This window comes from Pomacea canaliculata, linkage group LG8 (genome assembly GCF_003073045.1).
Source record: "Pomacea canaliculata isolate SZHN2017 linkage group LG8, ASM307304v1, whole genome shotgun sequence".
In the NCBI taxonomy this organism is placed as follows: domain Eukaryota; kingdom Metazoa; phylum Mollusca; class Gastropoda; order Architaenioglossa; family Ampullariidae; genus Pomacea; species Pomacea canaliculata.
The window spans coordinates 25,670,099-25,682,074 of NC_037597.1; the positions used below are offsets into that span (position 1 = coordinate 25,670,099).

Genomic DNA, 11,976 nt, shown 5'->3' on the forward strand with positions numbered 1-11,976 from the left:
GGTAAAATAGTATTTCCAGATCTATAGATTTTGAAATTAAATACATCCACTAGCTTTTATAATTAAGAAATTTTTTGAGTATAACTCCTGTGTATTGGTTGTTATACTGTTTGTCTACTCTAAGATTTGCTCAATTTTGTGTCCTTTTGGATGTTAAGCTTCACATTCATGCTTTGTACTTACTTTAACAGCTCTGTAACTGTAAGAGCACTTTTTTAACCAGATGAGCTTGTGCAGTGTGTAAGTTTTTGAATGTATACTAACATTTGTTGTCAGAGTTGGATATATTTTGGGAACTGGGATGTACTTCAAGTTCTTCTCAAACATAATATAATTATGATCTATCTATATTTTTATATGTTATTAAAGTACATTTAAATTGTTGGCTGTGTATTGAATCAAGGAATAATGACCGACTGGAAACTGTGAGCACTCAGTGAAATTTATCATATTCTTAAGTTTCCGCCAAATCTATGGACTATACTACACAAGGAATATGGCCAAACCTGTATGATCATCGTATCAAAAGGTTGAACCAAAACGATTTTTCTGTGTAATTTCCAAATAAAAGTATCTAATATTGCTATTTGTAAAACAGGCCATTCATTCATCCTCATTTGTTCCTTCTCTTTTCCCTTTGTCACATGTAGCGTTGTGGCAAAGGTAGTTTTGCCTTGTTTGGAAGAACAATGGGGATTTTTCACGGGGTTTGATTAACATTTCACTTTTCAAGCTAGTAGTTTGGGGGTAGGGATACCTTTGAGGCGCATGTCTGTTTGCCACACACCTTCCCACTGGTGGAAAGTCGGCGATCTCATAAAAATCGCTCGTTTTCAATTCAAAGTATTTAATGAACTATCAGGAACAGAAATATCACTTTTAAACTCAATAAAGTATCATTTGTTTTTTGTCTTTGTTTTGTGCGGCTGGAGGAATAATGTGTTTTTTTGAGGATGAATGGTACCCGGCACTACAGTCAGCAAGCCGGGTGGTGGCCGTTGTCCGTGTGTCGTGTGACGCGTTTTGATGGTGGGGTCGGTATTTGTGCTCGCATTCACACGCTTTGGTATGGATATTGATGTATACATATTAAATCAAATCATCGAAGATTGGCAGAATTGACTGTGTATTTTTAAAAGAAATTTAACAGTTATAAAGCACAATAAAATATCCGTCAACTTCAAAATGACGTAGCTCGAATCAGGTGCAAAATACCACGTGCTTCCCTAGGTGAGGATGAAAGAGCATTTTCTGCTGAATCCGGCGGTATATGACCTGGTAGTGTCGAGTTCGTGATAGCCACCCGCTTTCCGGGTAAAGCCACAGCCCACAGACCCTGTTTCAAAAAGTTGGCGGCTACAGAGACAAGTCATGGTAAGTCAGCGGAACATGAGTACCTAAATAGGTAAATAAGTAGGTAAATATTCATTTGAAAACTTACTTGACGAATAATTGTGTTAAATGTAATTTATTTTGTTGATGTACAACGACACATGGTAGATTATTAAATATTAGCACAAAATGAGCAAAATTTCTAGTACAACTATTTAACTGTTTTGATGGTTGAATATTGTAATCAGCTTAAAACTCGACCAGGACGATAATCAAGTGAATTAACGAGGCGACGTTAAATGTGCAGCGAGGCCCAAGCAAATGATAAACAAATCCGACTACTATTTATTAACGTATTTCAGCTGCTCTTATTATTGTTTAGAACAAATGCTTCAATCTCTCCTCTTGATATAAATGGGTGAGGGGTGACTTTATTACCCACACAAACTTTTGGGGTATTCACTCATTATTTCCTTGGAATTGCGCTTGTGCGTGTTACTTCTCTCATCACGATCAAGTAAAAGTTTGGGTTGACTAAGAAGACGAGTGTCCACAGCAATTAAGTTAACCGACGAAAAGACGTTTTCTATCAGTATTTCAAGTTTGAACCCACTCTGTCCAATAGATTCTTCTCATTATTATTATTCCTTTTCACCCCCAGTAGAGTATAGCAACTACACAGATCCGATCCAGTTGGGACCATGTCATGCCAGCTGTCTCCGCCTCTCTGTGGACTGATCTCCTCCACATCTGTCTGGGTCTCCCAAACCTGCGCCTGCCCTGTGGGTTCCAGCCCAGAGCTTGTCTCATTAAATTGGCCGGCTTTCGCAAGTGTGTCCAGACGACTTCCGCTTCTTGATGTCTTGGCTGGCAGGTTTTTGGTTGATATTTAATTGAAATAGAAAACTTAAAATATATCGTACGTACCTGTCTTCATGCAAAACGAACAAGGGCAAATCTGCGTTTTTTTCAAATCTGGATGTGTTTTTTCCAGTATGTCTTTTTGCAAATTAGTTTTTTGTCACTTGAGTAGAAAGTCAGTGTTGGTAACTTCTCACACAAAAAAATGGGGACTTCTAAGATTTTAGAATGCTACACATAAGAGCTTCAAACATAGTCCAAAATAAAGTAGTTGTAGCTGTGGCGCTAATCACAAACTTCAAATACCAATATCTCCAAAACTAATAAAGACAAAGACTCAGTTTTTGTTTAGTTTTCTTCTTCTTCTTCTTATTATTATTATTTTTTTTTTTTGGTACCTTCATGTGTTCACGGACGTATGTAGTATAATACAATTGTATAATACAATTGAAGTTTGTGATGTGACCATAAAAAAAGCGTGTGCCTGTAGCCATTTTAGGAGCGTGAAAATGAGCTGTGTAATAATACCTCTACTACTAACTATTTGGCAACTTATATTTTTATTCCTGTGGTTGTGTAAAGTTAAAGTGTCTCTAGAGGCTTCAAATTTGTACTTTCGGCACAATTATCGTCTTCTTCATAGAAGAGTGAAGGAAAGGAGGACACTACTCTACTCGCTGTGTCTAGCGACGGGAGAGTTATTTTATGGAATAATCTATGGCCTGGAGAGTATCTAAAAAACATTTTTTACTTAATAATTTAAGTTAAGTTAAAATCTTGTTTTCTAATTAAGTTTTATAATTTTTAGCTACTATATAAAAATTATATGATATAAATACATGTATGTTTTAAAAGATTAATTCCAAACACATTCAATATTTTATCAGTAACCGTGGCGCTAAACGACGGTGAGCATGATACTGTTAAAGTAATATTTTGAGAAGAAAAGATTCACTGTGCTGTTTTCTGTGCTATTCCTGTTAGTTACTTTCCTAGATCTCTGCTAACTGTTTGCATGTTTATGCTTGCATCTTTAAAATCACCTTATTTTGTGATTTTTTTACCTTCCTTTGCTAATAATATTAGATATGACTGTTGATATTGTCGCAAGAGGTCAGTTACGGGGACACAACGAATAAATAAGACTGTAAAGCACAAGATTTACATACAGATTACGACGGACATTATTTGCGACAACAGTCTTTGACTTAAACTTATGAGATTGACTAAGATATTAAGAAAATCGTGGCGCAAGCAAATTACATGCTACCCGTTTTTAACAGCCTTCCATTGTCAGTCACCAGTGACAAATGGAGTCTTTGCAGTGCATACATTTCTTGCCTCAGATTATTGTCAGTCGTGTTACAGACAGCTGTATATGTGAAATGTTAGGTGTGTTGAAATTTTCTTGAAACCAACAATGTCTAGTCTTTAGATTTTCACGGTTTCAGGATTCAGCATCGTAGTGATACTTAAGAGCACTTTTATGACTAATGCTATTTTGAAAGTGTTATGTTGATACATAGATTAATCATACATGCAGTTTTCAGGGGATTGATCACAGTGTATTAGTTATCATTAGATTAGCCGAAATAAGTGCCAGTTTATTACTCTCCTAGTGGACTCAGTTGTCAGGAATCACTTCTAGTAACCCCGCCTCGTATTCCATCCATTAAAGTTTCTTGATACATTTTGTCCATAAAAAAAAAAGCAATTTATTAATAATCATGAAGCATGATTTTAAAGTGCAAAATCTAGTGACTGGCTGTCTGTGCTTATTTACCATCACTGTTCTCATTGATACTGGTCTGAATAATTACCAATTCATACACTTAATAGTTATTCACTGCTTCAGCTGTTGTCGACAAAATGACTGACAAAACAGCAGTTTTTGCTGATGCTGATTTGCAGTTGTTGATTTTACATGCCTGATATGATTATATTCTGTCGTATAGTCTCATACTACTTATCTTTAAGTTATTTATTCCCCTTGACCTCACAGAGTACTGTATATTTATATTTGAAATATTCAAATGTGTAAACCTAGGTGCAACATCTGAGAGATATCCAGATCCTACATCTGCTGATAAGTGTCTGACAGCGATTAATGTGAAATTCATACATATATATAGATGGGGATTTAAGATCTTTGCAAGTGTGTGAGCAAAGCTTGTACCTAACCGCATAGATAGTTCTGACAAACGACAGAAACATACCTTGATGACAATGTGTGACATTCATCAGTTTAAAACCAAAAATGGCATATCAAGTACTGCTTGTTTTTTGTCTTGACACTTTTGTTCATTACATTATATATTAACTGATAATGCGCATTGAGCGCATCTTTGTGATGCGGATACTAGCGCGCTACAAAACTACATCATCATCATCATCAAATATGCAACTTACTTTGGTGCAAAATATAAACAGTGTAGTTTTGACCAGACATTCTAGGCTAAGCTGCCCATGTGGTCAGTTGCAAAGTTTTATCCATTTGAGACATTTCTGTCTGTCACAATGAGGTCTTCGATGAGTGTCAATTGTCCATTCTCAGGTCTTTCATGGTACCCAGAATCAGAGTTGCACAAAACTCCGAGGCATATTTTTATCATGGTTGTTTCTTTTAAATCAATGAATTAATTAAGAATGATTCTCTATCCTATCATTTGTCAAGAGTCTTACCTGCAACAGAGAAAATGGTCCTTACCAAAGTCTTATATAAATTCTTTGTTTATTGGCATCATAGACAATATACAAGCCTTTCAAAATTGCTTTATGTGGGCTGACATAATTTCATTTTTAAGTGACTGTGTGTTGTCTTTGCACCCTCTAAATCATCATTGTGATATTTCATAATTTTTTTTTGCTTGCGTGTGAGTCTGAAATCCACCCATCTTTGCAGATAAATTAGGAGAAGGTAACGGAAAACAATGTCAACATGTTCGGACTCAGGGAGTCGAACAAGTCCCTTTGTACATCTGGCTTTACGATCAGCTCCTTTACGCATCAATGGTGGTAGAGAATCTCATGCTGTGAAGCTTCAGGAGGTTTTGTATCAACAGATGATTGAAAACTCTAGTTTCTGTGATGTCACACTCCACATTGGGGAAATTGTAAGTAATATCTCATGGAATCTTAATTTTCTTTTTTTTTAAACCTTGCAAATAATAGCAGCAACAGTCAACAGGAGTCGCTGTCCACTGCAGAGTGTGGATGGCTGCCATTCTTTTTGTAAACTTTAGATAAAGCATTATGCAGAGATGTCGAATAAAAGTGATATACAATTAGCATACCTTATTTGTAAGAGTATTTGGCAGTAACTAATAAGTATCTTCTGAAACAGTTCAGCTGCAGTTGTACCATTAATCACATTTTGCATGTCTGTTTGGATATATGAGTTAAACTGAAATTATGGTTAATCTGTACCTCTTTATTTCCAGTCTGTGAGAGCACATTGGTGTGTGTTGGTCACGTGTCCATTTTTCCGATCTCTGTATGACAGTGGCATGAAAGAATCTGTGTCAGGTGAGAAATTTAATGATAATGATTTGCAGTGATCTTTACTTTGGTACTTTAAATCAGAAATTAATTATGGCAGAATTTTGAAGCCACAAGTTTTAATCCTACGGTCATTAATGTTCGAGATTTATTAGTATTGCTCTCTTTCTTTCTGTATATATATATAAGATGCAAAGTGTTGAAAAGAAAAAATATATAACTCTTGCAACAATCTCTTTGAAAAGCTTACTACAATTTTTTTTAATTAATCTTTGTTCTGTGGAGTTTGGCTGGAGAAATAGTAAATTTAATACATTATTAACAATTTGTTAACAAGCCTGTAAGGTTCTTTTAAAATTTTTGCTTTGAATTTCTAGAATTTTGCTTATGTTGGTATGAAATGAAAGGGTGTGTCAAAATCTAAGCCAGTGTTAGTTTATTAGTTTGTTCCTTGTATTGCGCCCTTGAGGAGCATAGGGTCACAAAGCCAGTGTTGGTGATGTCAAAATCTTTAACAAAATCTGCTTTTTGCTGATTTTATTTATTTATTTTTTTTTTTGGAACCACTAGTAGTGCATTTTGTAATAGATAATATAAAAAATACAATATTTGCTTTGGGGACTAAGTCCTTAAATTTTGATGTTATCTAGGAGGTTTTAAGTGTGTTAATGTTAGGTGCATTCTTTATATGTTGTGTAAGGCACTTCCAATGGGGAGCTACCTTGTAAGAAAAACCATTTCTGCAAATGTTAGTGCAGTAGTATTGTATATACATTTTTTTTTTTACTTTTTTTTTTTTTGTTCTAAATTTCTGATTAAACATGAAGACCTTGGGAGTATAAACATCACAGAGCCAGTAAATTAAAAATTTGTATGACTTGCCTTTAGGGAAAGTAACTGTTGAGCTGCAAGCTTTTCTTTATTTGGTAAATTTGTAAAACAATATAATAATGTCCTTGCGGTGGATACAGACTGTTTCATTTGGGCCAGTGTAGATTTACACAGTGGGACTAGTGGAAAATGGGAAGATAAAGTGGGCATCAAAATCCTTGTCTAAATTAAATTTGTCAAAATGTTTTTGTGATTTTGAGTTATGTTAGGATCTTTAGAGCACAGCATACTTATGTGTTCAGTTTGCTCTTTAAAATGAACAATCAAGATGTGCTGGTCATGGCTGTTGCTTTGGTTTCAGGGGAAATCAAGCTTGACTTTGGGAGTCCATATGCAATGAGGGAGGCAGTTGAGTTTCTTTACCTTGGACAGGTGCGAGTGACATATGAAAGGGTGCGAGAACTGTTGGAAGTAGCAGAATATCTCCAGATTACAGACATGAAAAAGTGTTGCTCAGATTTTCTCTTCACTCAAGACCTTACAAAGGAAAACTGTATACAGGTAGGACAGAGCATCAAGTCATTTGAGAGTTGGGATGATAATTATTCCCCATTTCTGTTCTTCAACTTTTGTCATGGTGACTTAGGTTACTCGAGTAATCATGAAGTATTTTGGTGTTTTCTTGTCTGACCTTGCAAGTTCTACAGATTAAAAATGATTTATATTTCTTTTGTCTTTCTTCCTAAAGATTTTGCTGTTGTCCAGTCTGTACAATCTGGAAATATACCATGCGGCCTTCAGGTTCTTATGTGGAAATCTTCCAGACCTTATTCAACTAAAGGAGATGCTTGATTTTACCAGAGATTCTGTTCAGATGCTCATATCTGACCCAACACTGTCCTATGTGAAACAGGAAATCTTTTTTGATTTTATTGTCAGGTAATATTGATTTTGCATTGTTTACAACAAGTTGATTGAAATTTTATTTTAATCATCAACATAGGCTTGTTAGCAAGATTTTGTTGGCAAAATTGAAAGAAAAGATTTTGTTGAGGACCTTAGTTTTTGATACTTTAGCCGGTTGTCATCAGTCAAAACAGTTGTGATAAGTGGATTTTAAAATGTAGATATATTTTTTTTTTAATTTCTTGCTCAGATGGGCGGAGCATGATTTACCTGCAAGGACAGAGAGTTTTCAGGAGTTGTTCTTGACTTTAAACCTCAAAGCCATGTCGCACCGATTTCTGACAGAGACAGTGGAAAAACATTCTCTTGTGTTAACTTCAGAGAAATGCAAAGTGAGTTGTTTTTATTTATTGTGAAATGGAACAGTGTAGTTTGTTAAATACTTTCGTTGCCCATGAAATTTAGCGCATTAAACTTTTCTTCTTTGGTTTTTGCTGTCGCCCAGATAATGAGGTACTGACATTTTTTTTATAATGATCTTTGAAATTTTCACTTATTAAACTGTACATCGTAGCTATTTTGAGATTGTTTTGTTTAAGAATTATCAAGACTAATAGAGAAGGCTTACAAGAATATCAGCTACATTTGCTAAATATGTAAGAAAGAAAAAGGTTTTCTCATTTTGCTCACAGATGCATGTGCTAGAGGCCAAAATACAGTGCATGGCTGGTTTGGCACCGGGCTCGTCAGACATGAGAGAGGTGATTGTGCTGTGTGGGGGACTTGGTACCACTTCCTTCTTCGACAGGTTTCTCAGCTTGTTTCCAGGCAATGGATCAGCTCACCTGTATGCATTTCTTGTGCAAGAAGCCCGCTGGACAGAGTTGCCTCCTCTTCCTTACCCCATTCGGAGGCCTGTTGTTGCAATTGACAGTCAGGGATCTGTGCTGGTTGTGGATACAGACAATATTGTTCAAGAAAGTCAATCACATCTGTTAGTATTGCAAACACAGCACAACACCTGGACAAACAAACAGGTGGGTAATAAATTTAACTGGATTCTGTAGTTTTAGGTGTATTTCTAGAGGTGATGCCTCATCAACTATTAACAGTTTTTGCAGTTGTGTTTGTCAAACCATTTTCTATAATGCCAAAAAAAAATATATAGAACTGTCTTGGAAACAATTCTATCTGCCATGCCACACAATCTTCTTTTTGGAAATATTGTGCTTGTGTAGTTGTTGCATCCCTTGCAGTACTAGCGATTTCTAATGGGTCACATTTTATTCATGTAGTTTAACATCAGTGGCTTACAAGCACTTCAGTTGACTCCTTGAGTTGACGTTCACTTCGCAAGAAAACATTACAAAACTAGCTTACATAACACGAAGGAAAAACCTGCATTTTTGTAATATGACAAAAGAATAATTATCATTAATCATGTCATTGTATTGCACTGTGAAATTTAATTAATTGCTTATTAAAATGTTAAAGATTGTTGGGAAAAAGTAACCATGATTGCCTGTAGCATGGATGCTAACACTTAGAGATTCTGTGAGATTAATTTTGATTTTTCTTTCTTTCAGTTTGCTTTCACTCCGAAGGGATGGGTGGTCAGATACAAAAATAATCCTGTCAAAGTGATGTTAGCATGTTAATCGGTAGAAAGGCAGGAGTTAAGTAAATCTTAATGGATTGTTTTGGAATGATATGTCTAAAGCAGTAAGATGCATCTTTTTAATTTACAATTTTGGTAAACCAAAAATTCTCTCTCTACCAGCTGAAATGGCCTGCTGGGGAAGAGGATTTAAGATTTCACCATCTCATCTGCTGTGGTGGGAGAACTTTCATAGTTGCATCAAGTATCAAGCGAACAAGACCACGACATCCACCATCTCTAGACAGACTAGACCAGCGCTCTGTATGGCAAGTGCAGTTGCTAGAGGTTGACAGGGTTTCTGGTGAGCTGTCAGTGAAATGCTTCCTCTTTTTTCGGTCTGCAAACACGAGGATTCAAGCCTGCTGCCGCCAAGGTGATGGAACAACAGCTAACCCAAACATCATCTTTGTTCTGGGCCAGAAGACTGGAGTTGCCAGCAGGTGCCGCAATAGAAAGGCTACAAAACTTATAACATATGATGTAAGCCTTGAGAAGAAGAAGGAACACTGGCGGTCCCCATTTGAGCCACTCACGTACGTGGTGTCTGAAGGTTTGCTAACCACAAGGCTGGGGAAAGTGACTTCTCATCTGTTTTCTCTCAAAGACCGCAGGTGGAATGCCAGTCAGCGGCATTCGCCAATGCTTCCTCCTGTAGATCCAGCTCGTGAAGATTTTGCCACTGCTGCTGTCAATGATGAAATTTACTTATTCGGAGGAAAGGCACCTGATGTGAAAAAGCCTTTGGCTTCAGTGGCCAAGTTCTCACTGGCCACTAGGACTTGGATAGAGCTGAACCCTATTCCTGTGCCATTGATGGGGGCAGGAGTAGCTGTCGGTCGTCTCCCTGCTGACGTGCTTCGGTGTCACATAGACTGCCCCCACTGCTACTTCCATAGTCAGCGCAGTCGCACTATTTACAACCTGACGCTACCTGATCGCTTCAAGGGGATGAGGAAGATGACTATGATGATTATGATGATGATGACGATTACTATGATCGCAGCTTTTCTGATGAATGGTACTATTCTGATGCAGATTTTGAGGAAGATTGGTACTGAGGTTAATGAGCATGCATATGCTAACACACACAAGACTGAGATTTTACAACCTTGATTAGGAGAAAGTGAAAAATCAAACAAAGCAGACCACAAAAATAAAAAGTCTTATATTCTTTTTCACTTCTTTTACTAGTTATGTTCATAGTACAGTCTTTCGGAGACTAAGTTTCAGAGACTAAGCTACTGTCTGGATATTTGTTGTATATTTTGTGCAGGTGTGTGTGCTTCATGCAAATATGCTTGTGTGTGCATGGGTCTTTACTTAAACCCACTCCTGCTCTTTGTTAAAAAGTGTCATTTATATTACATGTGAGTTTATAAACAGTTCTGGGAAAGACAAGCACAAGATAGTGTTGCACCCATGAAAGGCAATGTTCTTAAATAAAATGTTACTTTTTTCTTGTCTTTAATTATTCTGTTGAGACCATACTTCTTGGCTGCTAGATGAAACAAAAATTCACTCAAAACTTGTTCCTATGCTACAATATACACAAATGCTATAACTTTAAAGCAAGAAGAAACATTTCATGCCTGTTGCAACAAGAGGGACATGCATTTCAATTTTTTTCTGGCTTTTTCAGAACTGTAATAAAGCATTCCATTTACTTCAAAAGCATGTTGGTTTTGACATGCTGTTTTCTTTTTTAAATAATGCTGGTAGAGTGATGCCTTATTTAAATTGCTTTAAATTTTTTTTTTTTAAGCTGAAAATAATTCATTTGATTTGGTTACCAGAGTTGGATCACTAATCCAACAGATAGCTGCAGCAGCAGATGTGATCAGGACAATTCAAATGGTGAATGAAAAAAAATAATACTAAAAACAGAAGTAACTGATTAATTATCTAATGAGGCTTGAGAGGACATTTAAAAAACAAAAACTTAAAGATACAGTTTTTAAGCATTCAAAGACTAAAAATATTGTCACCTTTCCCCTGGCCCAAATTGTTTGCAAATTTTTAAAATGATTCTTAAAAAAGATTTGTACTTCCTATTTAAGATCACAAGTTCGCTGCCCAAGAGAATGATTTTCATGACAATGCATCTGTCGTTTAGGACCTTTCATTTAATATACTAAATCCACTGCTTCCATGTGTTAGGTGTCATCATCTAATAATGCTTTACTTGCCAGCATCACAAAGTTGTTATTGCGCAGGAATAATGCTCCATAATTTGGTTGGTAGGTTTTGTTGTTTTACAATAGAAACACATGTCTTGCTGTCTTTTCTAGGAATGTTAAATCCAAATTTAGGAATAGGTCACATAAAACACAAATTCTACTATTGTACTTTGTCATAAAGTTAGTTTTTGCATCCTCTGTAGTACAGTTAGTTGATCAGAACCATTCAGGGGCAGTGTCATGAGCAGTTTGTTTAATGTTCTAATAAACTTTGAATTGCTTATCGAAAAACTGATTTTCAGAAGTTGATTTTGTAATATATTCCCCTCCCCTTCAAGGAAAAAAAAACCAAATGTGTTGGTTTGGGTCATTTTCAGAAAGACAGTGTGTGTGTTAAATTCATTCACTTTTGATACAAAGTGTCAGAAAGTCATTGTGTGTTGTCTGAATATTTAGTTTTTTACAAATATGAAAAGAGCTTTCATCGCAAAGACTGGTGAAAGAGCCAAAAAGAAACTTTCAAAATATCCTGAAAACATACAGTACCGCCAAGAGTGAAAGTTTGATCACATGTTGACTGACAAGAGAACAGGCTTGTGGATTTTGCATTTATAGCTATTAAATATATATATCCTTACTGATAGCAAAACCGAAAATGATAGAATTCTTTAATACATGTTTGTCTTAGAATGGAAGCAAGCAATAAACTGG

The 11,976-nt window shown here is 36.0% G+C and overlaps 1 protein-coding gene across 4 annotated transcripts; it reads left to right on the forward strand.

Annotated features, from left to right (window-relative positions):
• The first annotated feature begins 2,860 nt into the window (after nt 1-2,860).
• Nucleotides 2,861-11,556, forward strand: LOC112570818. Of its 4 annotated transcripts, none has more exons than XM_025249454.1 (8): nt 2,861-2,922; nt 5,096-5,306; nt 5,634-5,718; nt 6,884-7,083; nt 7,271-7,461; nt 7,679-7,820; nt 8,121-8,465; nt 9,209-11,556. In XM_025249454.1, the coding sequence occupies exons 2-8, from the start codon at nt 5,124-5,126 to the stop codon at nt 10,199-10,201; spliced, it is 2,139 nt and encodes a 712-aa protein (XP_025105239.1). In that variant the 5' UTR covers nt 2,861-2,922; nt 5,096-5,123; the 3' UTR covers nt 10,202-11,556. The 4 variants fall into 4 exon arrangements, with proteins under 4 accessions (XP_025105239.1, XP_025105238.1, XP_025105237.1 ...); XM_025249453.1 differs by having other exon boundaries at nt 2,866-3,172; XM_025249452.1 differs by having other exon boundaries at nt 2,866-3,101.
• Nucleotides 11,557-11,976: the final 420 nt, after the last annotated feature.

Coding starts and splice junctions, on each gene's coding strand:
- LOC112570818 (XM_025249454.1), top strand. CDS start 5,124: ATGTCAACATGTTCGGACTCAGGGAGTCGAACAAGTCCCTTTGTACAT. Junction 5,307..5,633: donor CACTCCACATTGGGGAAATT/GTAAGTAATATC, acceptor CTTTATTTCCAG/TCTGTGAGAGCACATTGGTG. Junction 7,462..7,678: donor TTTTTTGATTTTATTGTCAG/GTAATATTGATT, acceptor TTTCTTGCTCAG/ATGGGCGGAGCATGATTTAC.